The sequence below is a fragment of the Dermacentor andersoni genome, chromosome 6, assembly GCF_023375885.2.
Source record: "Dermacentor andersoni chromosome 6, qqDerAnde1_hic_scaffold, whole genome shotgun sequence".
In the NCBI taxonomy this organism is placed as follows: Eukaryota; Metazoa; Arthropoda; class Arachnida; order Ixodida; family Ixodidae; genus Dermacentor; species Dermacentor andersoni.
In genome coordinates, this window is record NC_092819.1 from 22,941,864 (window position 1) to 22,960,553 (window position 18,690).

General features: G+C 42.8%; 1 protein-coding gene across 2 annotated transcripts in view; it reads left to right on the plus strand.

Annotated features, from left to right (window-relative positions):
- Positions 1-18,690, plus strand: part of LOC126521370 (exportin-T-like) — a 58,071-nt gene that overhangs the window by 12,979 nt on the left and 26,402 nt on the right. For both annotated transcript variants that reach the window (XM_050170052.3, XM_050170054.3), the window contains exons 6-13: positions 2,082-2,300; positions 6,020-6,103; positions 6,673-6,948; positions 11,089-11,168; positions 12,020-12,218; positions 14,102-14,164; positions 15,361-15,432; positions 16,199-16,327. In XM_050170052.3, coding sequence (XP_050026009.1) covers positions 2,082-2,300; positions 6,020-6,103; positions 6,673-6,948; positions 11,089-11,168; positions 12,020-12,218; positions 14,102-14,164; positions 15,361-15,432; positions 16,199-16,327 — 1,122 coding nt within the window. The remainder of the gene's footprint in view (positions 1-2,081; positions 2,301-6,019; positions 6,104-6,672; positions 6,949-11,088; positions 11,169-12,019; positions 12,219-14,101; positions 14,165-15,360; positions 15,433-16,198; positions 16,328-18,690) is intronic.

Genomic DNA, 18,690 nt, shown 5'->3' on the forward strand with positions numbered 1-18,690 from the left:
TTTCTTATCATGGAATACTTGTTTAATTGTTTATTACACATGTTTGTGTGGCAAAGACATTGACCTTATTGTTCTGTTAGTTGATTAAAGTTATATTTGTACCTTTAGTTCACACTGTATTTCCAACTTGCCTACTGTCACTGAACACTTCATTTTTGTTTGACTGTTCATCGGAATCAAAACATGAGTATGTTGAGAGCGTCATTATTGTCAACACTATGTATATACAAATGTGCATTATATTACAGATATGTTTTTGCATTGAATTAATAAGTTCTGCTTATAAAGTATAAAATAATAACTGGAGATAATAGCCCTGTTTGGAAATGATACATATACTGTACAGACTCAAGTAAAGGCCTTTTCTTTCACAATTGTGACGAGGTGCGGTCCTCACCTAAGACTGGGCCACTTGTTCCAATTTTTCTTACGAGTTCCAGGGACTTCCAAGCTTCCTCACGGAATACATTATTCAATTTGTTCTTTGCGCCGAGCTCCTCTCTCTGCTTCAGCCACCGAAATTGAATGTTAGCCACTCATTGGTGACATCAGTTAATGTCAGAACATATCAAAACATGTGGATTTTGTGCATGTAAGCACCGTTGCACAACTTTGAGTAGCACTGATATGTGCGACCACACACCTTCAAAAACAGCAAGCAGGAGACTGTAGTACGGGAGCATTGTTACGCTGCTTACTTATCATTCTTCATATTCTCTTCATGCACACAATTAATGTGTTCTGTAATGTAGACATAGATTAGGACTTTGCATATATGATCATTCATTTAGAGAATGTGTAGTTTTTTTCCGGAAACGCTGATGCCAGTATTGACACCATTGGCAGCTGAACAGGGAGGTTGTTTGCACTTCCATGTCGACGAGGCCTCCATTTGCTATACATTTGGGATACGAGGCAAACATTGCATCTCGGAAGCTAAATAATGAGTCGGCATAACAATGCGTAAAAATACACCCATTTACGTAGTCAGATTTAATTTATGGAAGTGCTGGTGAGTGCCACTGGCCACCTTCAATAACGGTAACATACCGATGTTTATAGCATTCCGTGTCATCGCTTCTAGCTTTTTCGTGTGCACTATAGGAAATGGACCGTTTTTTAAAATTTCATGTGGTCAAAACTAAACTGCAGAAGCAGTTTTCTTCATCTTAATGGCTTAATTAGCTTCAGTTCACTCGCTCATGTCCACCAGCAATGAATCCATGAACTTGGCGACTGTAGCCCCGTTTACATGAATGCGACAGTGGCGCATCGCATTTCCAAGCGCATTTGGGAAAGGCGATGCGACGCCGTTTACATGTAGCACATTAACTCTCGTGAGAACGTAGCGCCACATGGTGTCGTATAAGGGAAGTGCAGCTGACTTCCGGTGTAACTGGTTTCCGGTAGTGGGCCGAGTGCACGTTGATGGTTGAGTGCCGACTGTAGCAACTACCGAGAGCCTGACGCTTGTGCAAAATGCTTGGGAATGCAGCGTTTCGTCTCCACCTTATGCTACTTTTGTCTGCATGGGCTAACTTTGACGTCATCGGAGAAATAGGTTCACGTAGAGCACGCTCATGCCAAGATCACATGCTGTAATCGGTGACATTGCAGGCTGTGCAGGCTTACGTGCTTGTGACCCTGACTCTTTGGCTTAAAGCAGGGTTCCCTAAAGAGGAAGGGCGCGCGTGGGTTTCTGTTTGAAATATGAGCCGTTTTCGTGCTATGCAGCCATTTCATATTTTGAAAACATGTTTGCAACTGTGTGATCTATGTACCACGCTTGTCAGTTTGCAGTGCTCAAACCTGGTGAGGGGCCCTTTAAAATATTGCTATAGGCCATGTGGCAGAACGACAATGACTCCCTGTAGGCAGAACTCCTTTGGAAAGTATCATTTTCTCTGTATCAGGGGAATCGACAGTTGCCCAAGTGTCTATTGACGGTGTTACCAAGGTCATCAAAAAGTGCTGCCTTATGCAATTACTCAATCTGATTTTGCAGCTGTGGCGAACGAAAGCTGTTCAAAGTGTTGAGATGCCTGTTCATGAGGCTCAATGTCCTCGTGTGCCTTGCGCAGGTGTATGCCCCGATTCCAGAGAAGGTGTTCATCCGCAACAAAGTGGCACAGCTGGTGTGCTGGGTGTTCCTCTGGGACTACCCAGCACGCTGGCCCAGCTTTTTCGCTGACATGCTCCAAACATTGTCACTGGGACCGCCTGCTGTGGATGCTTACCTGCGTGTTGTCCTTGCCATCAATAGTGAAATCGCCGACTGTGAGATACCGCGCACTGCCAAGGTTCGTGCAGCCACATGTATCTTCATTTTATTCATTCCTCACTGCTGTGGAATTTTTGCAGCCTCAGTTTCAGTTATTCGGTTAATTGATTTAGCAACATGGCCTGCATTAACACTAATCAAATTTGGACCCTTATCCAGAGGATAGATTTGGATTCATGCAATTGTATACAAAGAAAAACAATTCCACCTAAACGTTTCTTTCTTTTTTAATATTAATACAAGTACATATTCAAGGAACAAGGAAACGCACAGTCGGCCACAAAAGTGCAGAGGCCAGCACTTGTGCCATGGGAGCACTTAGTGTGCTGTTTGACATTTTGTGACTTGTAGGGTTGTGCGAATAGTGGATTTTGAGTTCGAAGCGAATTCAAAGTGAGTAGTAATTTTGGCCAAATATTTTCTAATCAAATATCGAATAGTTGCCATTAAAAAATCTTGTCTGCGAAGGGGCATGCAAGATAATTATTGGATACATGCAGTTATTAACCCCACAATGACCAACATAACATTTTTGATACGTTAAATTTGATGCCTGAAAAATCTGATTTAGTGCTGCAAACCCAATGTACAGCCCATACTAGCCTTTTTGATATCCTGAAGGGAGTGTTCATTTGTGAATAGTTCAGCAAATTACTAGTGAAGTAACTACCATACTAATTCATTTTTACGCAATTATAATTTCACTGTTTTCTTCATACCAATATACTCTCCATGACCAGAAATATGTGTGAGCAAGTTCTTTTAATTTCTTTGAGGTGGAATGGTGTTCGAGCTTGTGGGGTTAAGGGGACTAATTTGTGAGAATGAGACCACAGTTCATTCAAGTATTACTTATTTGTTGGAATACTTATGTATAATGTATGAGTATGACTTGTTTATTGAAACACTGGGCTTCATTTTTAGAGGGAAGTTTGAGAAATACTTCTAAACAGGATTTTCCATGCTGTCGTTCGAGTCCATCTTGCTGACCAACCAAGCTTCTGCTATTTTGACGATGTTAACGTCATTCACTCATCACTTTCTTTCGGAATGTTGTAGTTTAAATGTTTGGAAATGGTGTTTATGAGTTTTCTTGTAAATTTAGCTTTCTAAGAAATTATGAAGGTTATGAGAACATTTTAAAGTTATTTATTTTTATCCAAAACTTGTTTTCCTAACTTAGTGTCTGGACGCGGTGGAGGTGAGAAAAGAGTGCAGGCAACCTGGTCGCCAAGATTGGCAAAGGTGGTACTGGCGTATCTGGAGCTCGTTGCTCGGTTTCTTTTGCCCATTGTGTAACAAAGTTGATAAAATTACTACAATTAATATATTTGCAAGCTCCCACCATAATATTCACACAGTTTTGCCGAGTGTGCGACTCTATATTTATGTTAAAAATAGTGCCTTATTGATTACAGTCAGAGGGTGCCAAGATTGGCGAAGGTGGTGCCGGCGTATACTGGCATATCTGGAGCTCGTTGCTTAGTTTCTTTCGCCCGTTGTTTAACAAGGTTGATGAAATGACTACAATTAATATATTTGCAAGCTCCCACCATAATATATATACAGTTTTTCAGAATGTGCAAGTCTGTTTTTATTTTAAAAATCCTGCCTATGTCGGATTTTTCAGACTCCCTATGAGCCACGAAAACGTCCGAAAAATCGGGCAGCTTGAAAAAATGGATGCATCCCTTTTACTGCCCCCAAAGGCTCAAATCACCACAGGCACGTCCGAAATAGCTCTGAAGTCCTGCCACTTGTTACACTTCCAGTAGACTTGTTAGCTGTATTGGTGCTCTTACTGTGACAGGAGACTGCGAGTGTACTCATGTATAATTAAGGAATACATACTGTGTCTCGTAATAATTGCCTCTTCCCGTTCATGGTATGCTTCACCGCAATACTGCGCACATGCTTCACCGTTTAACATTACTGTATTGAGGCGAAGCTAACTTTCGGGAATCGGCATTATGCCATGCTTCATGCTTTCCGAGATTCGAAGCCATTGGCAAGGACTATAGAGGCAGAGTCGGCGCTATTACTAACAGCGGCGAATTGTTTTTATGAAAAACACGGCACCGAACAGCAAGAAGCTTGGTAACAAACGTCGATGTAGCTACACTCTTAAACAAATGTACACCCTTTAGGTCGTATCTTGCCATACAACAATAATCGTCATCTGTCTTGCTTTTGTTTCCTTTCTTGAAAATGCTGCGCTCGCTGCTTTCCTGTCAAGAATGCTCTCATGCTGATAACGCACATGCCGTTCGTGACCTGGAAATACTGGGCTTGCAGCGTTAAAGAAAGGAAATGCGGGCAAGACAGATGACGATTATTGTTGCATAGCAAAATACGACCTAAAGAGTGTGATTTTGCTTAAGAATGTAGGCCTAGCGTTGCTGTGGTGGTGCGAACGGCTGCCACCTTTATATTTAATTTGTTATGAAATTTAATTTGTTACTCATTTAAATGCACATGTCACCTATGACACATCTTATATTATTGACACTTCCTTCAGATTAGGTTGTCAACTAGAGCCACTTAGCCTTTTTGCTGTGCGAGTATTTTTTCAAGATCTGCAAAGTGGAAAATATAGTAAAACTGTGATAATTTGGTGTCCGGCTATCTGAAAATTCAGTTTATGTGCAGTCTCTTAATATGCAATGCGAATTATACTGGATAAATTGAAAAGCTTGTGTGTATCCATCTGGATAATTCGTAGTTTTCAGTCGTGGCCTCTGATACCAGGATGCTGTGACGAGCTTCTAGCTTCGCACATTTTTGAGGCAGTGTTAGAAATATGGTGACCATGACGTGTTATTGAATCTAGATCAGACTTCGGGAGAGCTGTGCTGTGCGAAGTGCCTGCATTGTCTGGCAGCGCACATTAATTTTACGTGTATGTGCCTGCTACAAAGAAGAGAGTCAGAGCATCATCATCATCAATAAAAGTGACACTCTTGGCTTTTTAATTTCTAGTTTTTCCCATGGAAACGTAAGCTGTGTCACATGTGTTTTCTTCACTGCCAATGTATTGTGTGCGTGCGATGCCCAACCGCAGGAAAAATCTTGGCTACACGTACGTCTCTGCTAGTCTACGAAAATGGCAAAGGAAATGATATACTTAGGCTTCGCCGATAATTTTAACATAGATGCAGATGTGCAGACATTGTACACTAATGTGGAAAGCAGTCACCGACAGTGTGCCAGTAGGTGATCGCAGTTATGATAAGGAGCCCACTCTTGCGACCACTTTAGCAATGGTTATAGTACTGAAGTCCACAAGCGTTGTCTACAATTTTGTAGAGTATAGCAGTGGTGACTGAGATCCTATGCTTGATTAACGGGTTAGACATCATTCATGGCCCTTGGTGCAGCAAACTACCATCCCAAGCAGTCCCACATCAGTGATTTAAGCACTCCTGCCTCACACAAAATACATGCTTGTGCTGCACAGTATTACCCTTCTTTTCCTGCATTTCTTTGTTCTTTTTTGCTAATTAGAAAATCTGCCTAATTGAAAGATATTTTGCAATCTGTTGGACTTCTTATTAATTAGGTTTTATGATATAACGCTATACACAATATTACATACTGTGGTTAACTCACTAAGGCTAATGAGACTCAGAAAGAGCATTGTGGATCCCTCATGTATTGTAACAGGCTTGCTATATTTATTTTTATCCTGTTACTTCTTTTCATGATGTAACAATGGGTGCTATAATCTGGTTTCAACAGGAACAAGACCGAAACAGATTGCTAAAGGACAACATCCGAGAAACACACATTGTGGACATGGTGAACTCTTGGTACTCCATCCTGGTAAGAATGTGAGCCTTGCAATCACCAGCACGCTGAATCTATTGTCTGCTTGGTGAAAGTTGCTGCACTTGTGATGTAGACAGCTGCATACATTTGTCCTGATTTTTGCTTTTTAGCCTTGCTTGGTTTAAAGCTGTCATAGAGCCACATATTAAATAGACTGGTTTTGTTACCTTGAATGTTTGCAAGCGATCTTGACCTGCCATTGGGAAAGTTTACTTATGACTGTTTACGTTGCAGTGAAGCCTACATGGATATCATTAGCATCCCCTTCGGAACAGATTGGTGGCGGATTTGATGTCAAGCTTGATTGATGTAGCCATAGAATATGTTTTAATCTAGCCTTTCTGCTCTTTCACATACTATTGTGTTCATCCACATGGATGAATGACAAATGTTATGTCAGAACTTACCGCTGAACATTTGGTAAAACAAAAAGGGTTCCAGAGACCTCTTCACATTCATCTTAAAGGGAGTCTTCCATCTATTATCATCATAATGTATTTTTTATTTCTGCTGGGCGGGTGCTCTAGCTTTCTTTTTGTTTTCATTGTCTGTGTGCCAAACAGACGACCCAGTGCCAAAGCCCTGCTGGTGTGGAGTTATGTCGGCTGTGTCTTGAAGTGGTGGGCGCATACGTGGCCTGGATTGACATTGGCCTAGTGGCCAACGCCCGCTTTGTGGACGCACTGGTTCACTTTCTGTCCTTGCCGGCCCTGCGAGAATCGGCGTGCGACTGTGTGTGTGAGATCCTGGCCAAGGGCATGGACCCGGCCGACAAGGCACGCCTCGTCGAGTCCCTCTCTCTGGTCCTTCAGAGGGCTGGCGTGCTTACAGTGGCTGAGGTGGGTGCATCGCCACTTTTCATGCGATGTTCATTAGGAAGTTCACTTACAGAACATTGTGTGAGCTCTTGAATTGTTTGTTTCATTTTGTTCATGCGAGGTGGTAGAGCCAGATGCTAAGAACGAAAATCACATATTTGCAACACAATTGGAATATAACAAGGATAACCATTAGGCTGGAGATTGCTTGGAAGAAACTGCAGTACACTCCTGCAAATGATCTAGTTTACGTTAAGGGCACATTTGTATGTGTGTGTTTATGTGTCATTCACGAACAGTCATCCTCTTTGACCTTGGGTACAGCTAATGGCCTGAGATATCAAGCCTTGATATCGCAAAACGATTGCTACAGCACTTTGCAAGTTCCTTGGCAATACAGTGTAGCCGCCCTATTAAAGTCGACTTCCATTAATTTGACCCAGGTTAGACCGACTGAACATGATAAATTATCCGGCGGGTTGAATTAAACAAGATGTAGAAGAAATGCCAAAACACACCATAGATTTTTCTGGCAGTATTTTTTCGATTCTAACACCACGCCCATTTTCAATGTTTCCAAAGTAGAAAACTAATGTATAAATGACAATAAAGCTCTTAAACAAAGTATAAATCTAATGCGCACCTGAGTTTTTGCAAGGAAAGGGGCAAGGGTTTATTATCTGTTGCACAGTTTCTTAGCTTAGCGGCACAATTTTTAAGACCGCCTCGCCACAGTACATTCTTGCTATGTGGTAAAGCATACGAATGCCGTTAAGGCAGTTGGTTTTGTATGCGATTGCACTCCACAGGCCATTTTCTGCCCGATTTTCTTGGTAAGTACCATAATGAGAAATTGTGAGCTATAGTTATTGCTTGAAAATCTTCCTTGGGCAGGCTGAAAATGTGTGTTTTTGACAGAAGATTTGACACTTGCTCAATGCATTCACTGCCCCCTAAGCTCTGCCGAGACACACGCTGCCACTAAAGGAGTCTGTTGGGGTCACCATAGAGATCAGGTGTCTGCACACTGACTGGTCAAGTTCTAATTAACCAGTGAATACCAATTTTAGGACCAAGTAATGAATGTCGAGAGTCCATAAAAATGCATGCGCACTGGCCAGGACCTTTGGTTGGGATTGAATTAACAGAAGTGTGCTGTATTGGTGAAGTCTCTTTACGCGAGTAACTATGATAGCTGTGTCTGCAATTTGTTCTAAAGAAAAGATTTCTTATTAGTGTAGAAAAATAGATGCAAAATTTTCCATCATCTCAAATTTCAAGCTCAACTGCAGCATTGATGATCCCAAAGTGATAACCTAGGCACTTGAAAACATCATAGAGCCTTTGTAAACAAGTGTGCATAAGTTGCCAGATTGTGGTTTTGTTTATTTTTGAGTAAAATGTATTCCTTCTCAGAAAAAAGAGAAATTAGAGGTGTGCAAATGTTCGAAAATTACCGCATCACGTTAAATAGAACGTTCAAATAATTAAATTCATGAATCAAATATCTCCTATTTGATTTTTAGAATACTATTCAGTATATTCGGTGTAGAGATGAATGCAGTGCCAGATATCTCATGTGCTACAGAGCCCCTCGTGCTTGATGCCACCCAAGTGAGCGTTTCACTTCGTTTTCGGTGCAAAAAGAGTGCTGCAGACAGGCCGCCCCGACATCGGCTCAGTGCAGGGATCGCACAAACAGCACCCGAACGCCGCAATTTGCAGAACAATGCCGTATCGGGCGGGGCTGTCTCTATCAGTACAAGCTCTGACCTGTTTGACAGGACCAATCAACATGATAATGTGATGCAGACAGAGAGGACGGAAACAAAATCAGTGCATTGTAAAGTGCGAAAGAGCTTGTGTGAAGCTGGGCAGAGATGCTGCCGATAGGCATGCACATCGTGTGGAGCACATGGTTACAAACTTCCTGCCGCTTTAACAGCCATCAATGTAACTCGCACGTGTGATTTTGGGACCGATCATGGATGAATCGATACACATATATTCTTAGCAGCCGGGTGACACTCGGAAAGCATACAAACAGCCTTGGGAATGAAAGCAAGTGTGCGGGATGGCGACAGAGTTGTTCACAGCCACCATTGCCACCATATATAAATGCACCTTGGTCTCTTTCTGTAGCTTTGAGCAGCCCCTCACAAGACTGGCTTTGGATTTACACGGCAGGCGCAAAAGTGTCATGACCCAGTTACACACATTTAGACGGGCGGTGGATGAACAAAAGTGGCAGGGGGAATGAGCGTTGTGCGAACTTGCTGTCACACCGACCCTCCAGATCACAGAATCTTTGACAGGTGGCAAATCATGCCGAAGCAGACAATGAAACAGCACAGACGGTGCTTGCTCTTTACCGTTGGTGCCTGCTACATGCAGAGTTCAGTTCTTTCGTGTGGTTCTTTCATCTGTTGTGCATATTGGTCTTGCGATAACCCACTTGCCATAAAATTGGGATAGCCCTTCTGCAGTTTTGCCAAAAACTAGGAAGCAAAACTTTCCATGCAATAATTAAACGTTACTAAAGAAGTTCAGTACGGCAGAATGTCAGTTTCAGAGGAAAAAGGCACTCGATTCTATTCAACAGAAGTTCTACTCATTAAAAAAATGTTATCCAGACCTTCACATATACTAGAACTGAGCTGTAATCAGCGCTGGCATACTAATTTGGTGTTTCCTTAACCCTTTCGCTGTCGGACCTTTCTGGCCGTGACGCACCCCCAGTGTCGGCTTGGTTTCAGGGAGCGAGCATAACAGGGAATGAGCATAGCAATTTATTTTTGATTATGATTGGTATACAAATAACATAGTCAATGCAATATGCACATTTTAATGTTCTGCAGCTGTTATTAGTAAACATCATCATCATCATCAGCCTGACTATAAGATCCGTTCAACATCCGAATCTGACGATGCGGAACTCATCTCTTCGTCGCGTTAGACGCTGTCAGAGTCCAAATCCGAGCTCGGCTCGTATTCTGAATCGTAAGAGCCACCGCTCCAATGAACGGACGAAGGTCTCGAGCTGCTCAGCTATCCGAAAGTAACCGCGCGCAGGGAGGATGCACTTTCAGTCGCCCGCGCAACGGAGATAAATGGGACGTTGTGTGATCAAGAAGAGGGAGATGGAAAAAGGCTAAAACAAAGTTCGAAAGGCTTTACGTTTACTGCTGCAAGTCGGAAGCGAGGGTGCGGCGAGAGAGTGAAAGCAGCAATCGAGTCACTCTTTTCGGAGAGGCAACGGCGGCGCGTGCGCCTGAACCTGACGCGCCGTAGCAGACACACCAACAGAAGAAAATAAAAACCTTCAAACCGGCGGAGATGGCAGAACAACCCTTGAACCCATAACCACACGCGCGCGACACATGATCCAGCGAATGCGAAGCCACCGCGCCACTCGGCAAAAAGAGAGGGGGGTGTGGCACTCTCACCGTACTCTTCAATACGTGCACTAACACAGGCCGGGGCGAAAATACGAACTTGTAGGAAGAGTCAACAGATGGCGTGGCCAAGTCCGGGAGCGCCAGCTTTGCGCTCAGGCGCGAAATTTTGAACGCGCGATAGAGAACGTACCGGTACGTCAGTGACACTGTGGGGGGGAAGCGCGATGACGTACCGGTACGTCAGTGACAGCGAAAGGGTTAATAAGAGTAGACCGTACCGTATAACTTCATTTCTATGTACCTTAGTTACTGATAGCTTTCTACATTATTCTTATGCAATGCTAGGAGACTCCCAAGCATGTGCAGTACCATATTTGCTTGTAAAACATTTGTAAACAATAAAGTGAGGGGGAAATTTCCTAATACTTGATATTCGGCTTTTTCTTCCTTTGTTTGATTCAAAATCTACTATTCGGTATTTGCACATGCCTACAATTTAGTAGCCTAGCCATATGATGGCAAAATCTCCACTGTAACATGAAGTTGGTGTGGTAGCTTTTAATGGCCGTCAGCAATTGTTAGATTTTGGTGCCCTATTTGGCATACCAAACTCGTCCATTGTAAAGCTGGCCTGTCATTTAAGGCATCTGCGAGCTGCAGTCTGTATTCTTAATTGCTTTTTGTAAACTCAAGCTGTTACATTGTCTGGGAGAGGACATCCTTTAGACTTTTTCTTTGTCCCTCCCCCTCCTTTTCCTCTCAGGGAGAAGATGTGGACTTTCTTATCAAGTTGGCAAAGCTTGTAAATTCGATGGGGATCCAGCTGTTCGACTCATATTCAAAGTAAGTGCAAGTGTCAAGCCATCCAATTGGTAACTATAACAGTCGAAGAGCTGCACCAAGTTCTGTAGAAAGTATATTGACTGCTTCATGTTGTAGGTTAACCATGCAGATTCTTTTGCCTCAGTGGCGTTAATGCGGAAATGAGTTATGTGCAAATTTTTTGTGTCACCTTTGCTTGTGTTGGGCAATAAGTGCATTAGTCTGAGTTTTGGTCTTGCTTCCAAAGGCCTTGTGGTTTCTGGTATTATAAACTTCTCAAAGCTAATTTACCCCCTCAAATTTATTGTATTGCAATACTTAACATCATTTAGCCTCTAATATTTTATTTTATTGTTCTTAGAATGTTAGTTATTTTGTGGGGTCTGAAGTGCTCTTGGTGACAAAGGTAACAACAATGCTGTAGTGTGAAGACACAAAAAGGGTGTTTATTCCTCCTTTCATACAAGAGTGCCAGTTGGCCAAAATAGATGCAAAGAATAGTTCTTGAACGGAGCGTACTTATTAGCAGCACTTTACATAGTGCCTAAGGTGACAATGCAGGCATCTGGTGTTTAGCAGATATAATGCAAATCCAGAACCTGGTTTCTGAGATTTTCGATACATCACGGGTGCTGCCTAATCTGGGAGGGTAATTTGGTATTACTGCTAACTTTTACTAGTTTTTATGCATCCACTCACATTTCAGTCGCAAAATTTTGCAGGCAGGCTGCTCTGTATGTACGCTTTGTGAAAGTAAGCTTTTTACACAGACCAAAGTTTTGTTTCAGTCCCCTTGAAAATCCATGAATCAATCACTCTGTCATTACGTTCATTTGTCAGTCCTTGTAGAATGTGTGGTCTTGTGGTGGCAGGTTGCAGAAGAAAGGCGATGCTCCCAACCGGCAGCTGGTGCAGTCAGAGCTGGCCTCCAAGGTGCCCCTGATGCTTCAGTTCCTAGGACACGAAGATGACGACGTATCCCAAGGGGTGGCTGAGTTCGCACGCGAATACATTCAATACCTCAAGCACGAGCCAGGCAACTACAAGCAGCCAGACAAGGCCAATATTGAGGTGGGTACTTGGAACTGTGTTGTCCATTGGGAGATGCAGTTGACTTTAAATAACTCGCATCTGAGCTCTCAATTTCGTAGTTGTTTTGTGAGAAAGTGAACAAAATTTGCAAGTTTTTCATAGTGCACAAAATTTTCTTCTTTAATGTTCCGAAGCTGCTCATGTTGCATGACCCTACACGGATGACACCCTACGTGGATGATCTGTGAAGTTTGCAGCGTCAGTTTAGCTACTGTGAGCTATCAGAGTGACTTAAGTTGCTTATTTCAATAATTTCGGAGAGAAACTAGCCATTTCATAACCTAAAAATGGCCGTTTATCTGTGCTACACAAAGTGACAAACATTAGAGGTGTCGTCCTCGTTTTTCCAAATTAAGCTCATGTAGGCTTTGTCTTTTGTTGGCTGCATTGTTATTGGGCCAGTTGGTAGAAACTTAGGGATGAAGCAAGTGAATGTCACTGCAGTGCTCAATGGCTCGAACATTCTACTGCTGCACCCGAGTCGCAGATTTCATTTCTGCCCATAGTAACTGCAGGAGTAATACAAAAATGCTCATGTATTGAGCATTAGCACATGTTTTAAGAATTCCAGGGGATCAAAAATAATTAGGGGTGTGCAAATATTTGAAAAGTACGAATATTATCGGATATTATATTTGGTATTCGTATACGATTTGAAAAATAGATATTCAAAAATGTTCGAATATTTGGTTGGGTATGAATATTCCAATCAAATCTAATATATATCTGCCTGTGCGGGAACAAACATGATTCTTAGCATTCGTTTTATCTGATCTAAGAATGTTGGGGCAATTTTCTGCTGCTAGCGAAATTTCGACTGTAAGGTACACTCAGCCACTAAACGTCTAAATTTTGCGGGAAAGCCAGCCTCTCAGTAGCTAGGGGCACAGGTTTACGGACAGCGAGGGTGCACTTTTTTTTTTTTTTTTTTCAGCGCCAGACTCAATTCTGAGCTTGCATCTAGAGAGCAAGTGTGTTGAGTGACAACTGGCACAGGGTTAAATGCCTTCAAGTTTACGGGCATTTGATCTGGTACAATAATGCACAGACTGGAGAGGACAGCTACGGAGAATTACTAAATTTTCCAAGTTAACATGAGCCAAATGCACAGTGTTTTAGTATAACGGCTTTCTAGCCTAGTTTTTTAACATTGACAATGCATTTGCAGTGTTCCAACATAACAAATTAACTGAACTTGCAAATAAATGCATGTGCATATGATTCAATATTCGGTTAAATATTCAAAGTGAAGTATTTTATTTATATTCGAAAATTTTTATATTTGCACACCCCTAAAGATAATCCATAGCTCCTGTTATCGCACTCCTCATAGCTCTGGCATTGTTTTGGATGTTAAGCTCCAGCAGTTGATCAGCATATGCATGCTGCAAAAGGCTTAGCTTCATTATGAGTGGGCTTAGGTGTATATGAACGTATATTTGCATCGACAATCATCTAAAGGAAACATTTTTCTGAAAATGGGTCTTCCCGGCAACACACATGTAAATTTATATAATCTGAACACATAACAGTGAATGTAAACTGCATGTAATAAAATGCAGGAGCATATAAATTTAACTACACATGCCAAAATGAACTGCAGCTGACTTATACTGGGCTTTGACAATGTTGTCATCCAGTTGGGAACTTTGGTGCCTGCATTGCTGATGTCGCCATGTAGTTCACGGCTACCTTGCACTGCCGCGGGAAGTTTTGTTTTTAGTTGCAAAGGTACTTTGTCCTTAGCAAGCAAGTGCATTCTTAGAGGAGAATAAATGTAATGGTGGTAATTGTGTTGCGCTTGTATTGCTGTGCATTCATTTGTGTTGATAATGATGTTTTTCATCTTCTTGCTCTTTCAGGCGGTGTTGTACATAGTAATTAACAAATACAAGTATGACAGTTCTTATTTATTTGAACGTCAGGTGAGTTACTCTTGCCTAATTCTGCCTTGTTTTCCAAAAGTGAAGGAGTTCTAGTACTGAAAGCTAGTTTTTTGCAGAAAGTGGAGAGCTCTGCTACAAACTTCAAATGTTTTCTAGTTCGTAGAAACTGTAGGGATGGTTTTAGGTTTACAATTACTATCTTGGGCTATTCAAGTGCACTGTTCAAGCACGTTCAGGAAAGCCCACAGTGAGCAAGATACTAATCACTTACATATCTGCTGCATTGCATTAGGCAGTGCTGATAAGCGGTTGCTGTTATGTGCCAAGTGCCCTCAAGGCATTATAAGCACCAGCAGGTCAATGTGACTTCCCGATCCCCCAATTTATCTGCTTGCAAAAGACGCTTTGCAGAGTTGGTCTTCGGCATACAACCTAATCTTGGCTTGAGCATATGTCGTATAAAACAAGCAGGCAATGCAGCCAAGGAAAGCATAGGGGTAATTAGCTGTGGTTGAAATTGAAATGTAGAAAGTAATAAGAGGGGGGGGGGGACGAAAGTGGACGAAAAGATAACTTGTCGCCAATGGGGTAACTTGTTGCCAGTGCTTTAGCACCGGTGGGGATGAAATGCAGAAATGCCCGGATACCGGGCATTGGCTGCATATTATAGAACTCCAGGTGGTCAAAATTAATCCAGAGTCCCTTGCTACGCCGTGCTTCATAATCAAATCGTGGTTTTGGCGCGTAAAACGCCAGAAATTTTTTTGGTGGATGAGCCTAGGTGTAGTGGGAAAGCAGTAAGAACTACTGGCATAATGGTACCGGCACAACTGCTGTACATGAACTCTGAACATGGTGAAGCTGGTCTTTTGATACAAAAATGTGACTATAGCCACACTAAGTTAAAAGCTAGTCATGTGGCACTTATGATGTCAGATATCGATACCCCAAAATATTCTTGAGATATCATGGCAACTCCTGCTGAGTGGAATTGTACGTACCATCAATAGAAAAAGTGCAGGTACCCTGGGGACCATGCAAAATGGCTAAGTTTTCTTGGGCCTTCCATGTGCAGCTGGTATCGAAAAAAAAGAAAAAAAATTCTACACTGCAACCATTTTTGCCAAAGTTCTCCTTATGGTTGCAGAGTATTGGGCTTTACTGCTCACATGGTATGCAGCTATGGAGGCATTTTTCTCGCCATGTTTTACCTTTTGATTTTTTTTTCTCTACAGGGCGAAGACGAAGCCTTATTTTTAGAATACAGAAAAACACTAAAGGTGCTCTTTGACAACGTTGCTCAGCTGGTGAGTCCACAGGCTTTTAACTGGGGACAAGCTACAATTGTCCTTTGTGTTGTTTGCTGCAAGTTCTTTCCAGCTGTGTTGTTTGGCTGGCTACCTGAGCTGTTGCAGTTTTTCTGGACAAGGTGATTGTAACCTAAGGTTCAATAAAACAGAAATGTGCTGAATGTTCAAAAGGGAAAGCTGTCCTTGCATCTGTGTTGTGCAGCATTTGAAGGAAAACTGTCTGATCAGGTGTAACCATGGCAGCAAACAGAGGAGGCAATGTCTATACAAGCGTCGTCTTAACATTTCATAACAGCCACCGCAGAAGCAGAAGAATGCACTGTTCTCTTACATGTGCGTCAAAGTTCAACTTAAAACTGCTTTGGTTATATCCAACAAGGGGCACTGAATCTCTCCGTGTAAACTTAGGCATAGATAGTTTGGCATTGCTATGTAGGTAATCATTATTTGATACTTAGGTATGTGTCATCATTATGGGCTGCACTTTGCATCAGTGTGAAACTGCTACTAAATACACGGTTTCATAGGCATCCCTTGTGCGTCTGTCTTCAGAAGAATCTGCTTTGTTGTTAGGACAAGACTCCTGTGCTATTTTTGGGACATAATCCTGAATCCTTAGGAGTTCACTGGTTCACTTGTAGGATCAAGACCTGCAGGAAAAGTCGGAGCCCAAGCAGAAAGGATCTTTTTTTTATTGTGGTTTAATAGATGCTAAAAATGGTCGCCATTTTAAAAATATTTCTTACATTCTTTTTCTTTTTAGGATAAAGACATGACCTTGTCCCTGACACAAGGCATGATAAGCACAACACTTCAGAATTGGAGGAGCGTTCCATTTCAAGATGTGGAAGTTGCCATCTCGTTCTTGTATCTCCTTGGCGAGGCCATTCCCGTAAGACTTGCGTTCTTTTTTTTTTTTTTTCCCAGTGTTATGGGCTCCAATCCCGCTTGTGTTACATCTGCTTGAAAAAAATCATGTAAACGTGCAAGAGTATTGTGCACTTGAATGGAGCTGCCATTTGCTAATGCTTGTATCATAGGCAGGTGCCTTCGATTTAGGCATGTAACCGCAATTCAGTACCAGCTGGTGCAAGTGGGAACTGCACCAAGATAAGTGTTGGCATGTTCGACTGATCATTTTATAGCGTTCTGGTTATGCTGCAGAAGTCATTAAGGATGGCTTGCCTAAAGGCAGTTTCTGGAACAAGCAGCTACTGTAGCAATAATCTGCCTTTGCTATCTGCCTTTGTAGCACTGCCAGAGCACTGCTCAGTTTTTCTGAGGTATGCATACTTACACATAGTGTGGGATGCCTTGTATCTGTGTCGCAGGAAATTGTCAGATGTACATGGGTATCCTGCTCCGGCACATAGTTTTGTATGTTCAGCTTGTCCTTACATAAAATGTAACTACGTTTGGTGTGACTCATCTTTAGTGTGGCCATTGCTCCCAGCTTTTACGGCTTGCACATGAACTGTGCTGTCTGCACAAACCTGGGCATGTTGTTTTAATGCAAATAACACATTTAGCCTGCCTCCGACACCTTGGGCTTATCTAGCCTCTTTACACTGCTCTTCAGTGAAAAAAAGAAAAAAAAAAACTTTGAGGGTCAGTTTTTTTCACCAGCACGGACATGGCAGCATCGTTTCTATATGGCAGCATCGATTTTATATACGTACCAGCACCCGTCTGTGAATGTAATCGCACCCCTGTGAGCAACAGACGAGTGAGCATCTAGCAGTGACCCTTTGAGAGATTAGAAACGAGATAGGCATGATATTTTACAAGCACAAAGAGCGGAAAGAGCCTATGAGATGAAACCAAAAGTAACCACTGTGCGACCTTGCGGTCGCTGTAATGCCAGCATAAAAAAGCCTCGGAATGACAACCAGGCGACTACAGAGCAAAAGAAAATTCCTTGTATCCACACAGGATGGCAGCGCTTGTTGCCACCCTGTGTTGAACAAAAAGTTGGAAAATTGGCATGTTTTTCGAACATAGAGACAACACCGTAAATATATGGCATCGACCATTTGGAACATGTTCATGGCACCGTATATTTACGGCATTTACCCCCAAAGGGTTAAAATTTATATCACGCTGGGCAGAATCTAACTTGCATCATACGGGCTCCTCATGTACAGCAACCCAACGTTTTAGCACTGCGCCACAAATGCCCGCAAGGGATTAACCCTTTCGCTGTCACGGGTGTACCGGTACGTCTTCGCGCTTCCCCTCCACAGTGTCACTGACGTACCGGTACATTCTTTATCGTGCGTTCAATATTTCGCACCTGAGTGCAAAGCTGGTGCTCCTGGACCGGCCACGCCATCTGTTGAATGTTTCTACAAGTTCGTATTTTCACCCCACACTGTGTTGGTACATGTATTGAAGAGTACGGTGCAACTGCCACTCGCCCCTCTCTCTTTGGTGAGTGGCGCGTTCGCTGGATCATGCGTCACGCGCGTGTGGTTATGGGTTCAAGGGTTGTTCTGCCATCTCCGCTGGTTTGAAGGTTTTTATTTTTCTTCTGTTGGTGTGTCTGCTACGGCGCGTCAAGTACAGGGGCATGCGCCGTTGCCTCTCTGAAAAGAGACCGACACATGACTCGATTGCTGCTTTCGCTGTCTCGCCGCTCCCTCGCTCGCTTCCCGCTTGCAGCAGTAAACGTAAAGCCCCTCAAACTTTGTTTTAGCTTTTTTCCACCTCCCTCTGTCTTCTTGATTACACAATGTCCCATTTCTCTCCGTTGTGCGGGCGACTGAAAGCGTATCCTCCCTGCGCGCGGTTGATTTCGGATTGCTGAGCATGCGGGACCTTCGTCTGCTCATTGGAGCAGTGGCTCTTCTGGTTCAGAATACGAGCCGAGCTCGGATTCGGACAGCGTCTCATCCGAGGAGGAGATGAGTTCCGCATTGTCAGATTCGGATGTTGAACGGATGTTATAGTCAGGCTGATGATGATGATGATGTTTACTAACAACAGCTGCAGAACACTGACGTGTGCATATTCCATTGACTATGTTATTTGTATACCAATCATAATCAAAAATAAATTGCTATGTTCATTCCCTGTTATGCTCGTTCCCTGAAACCAAGCCGACACTGGGGGTGCGTCACGGCCAGAAAGGTCCGACAGCGAAAGGGTTAATTAGTATCCGTTTAGCTTGTACCGGCATGTCGCACATCTCGGAGGCCATGCAAAAGAAGGGGAACATTATAGGTGTTCTGCTAGATACCTCAGCATGTCCAGAGG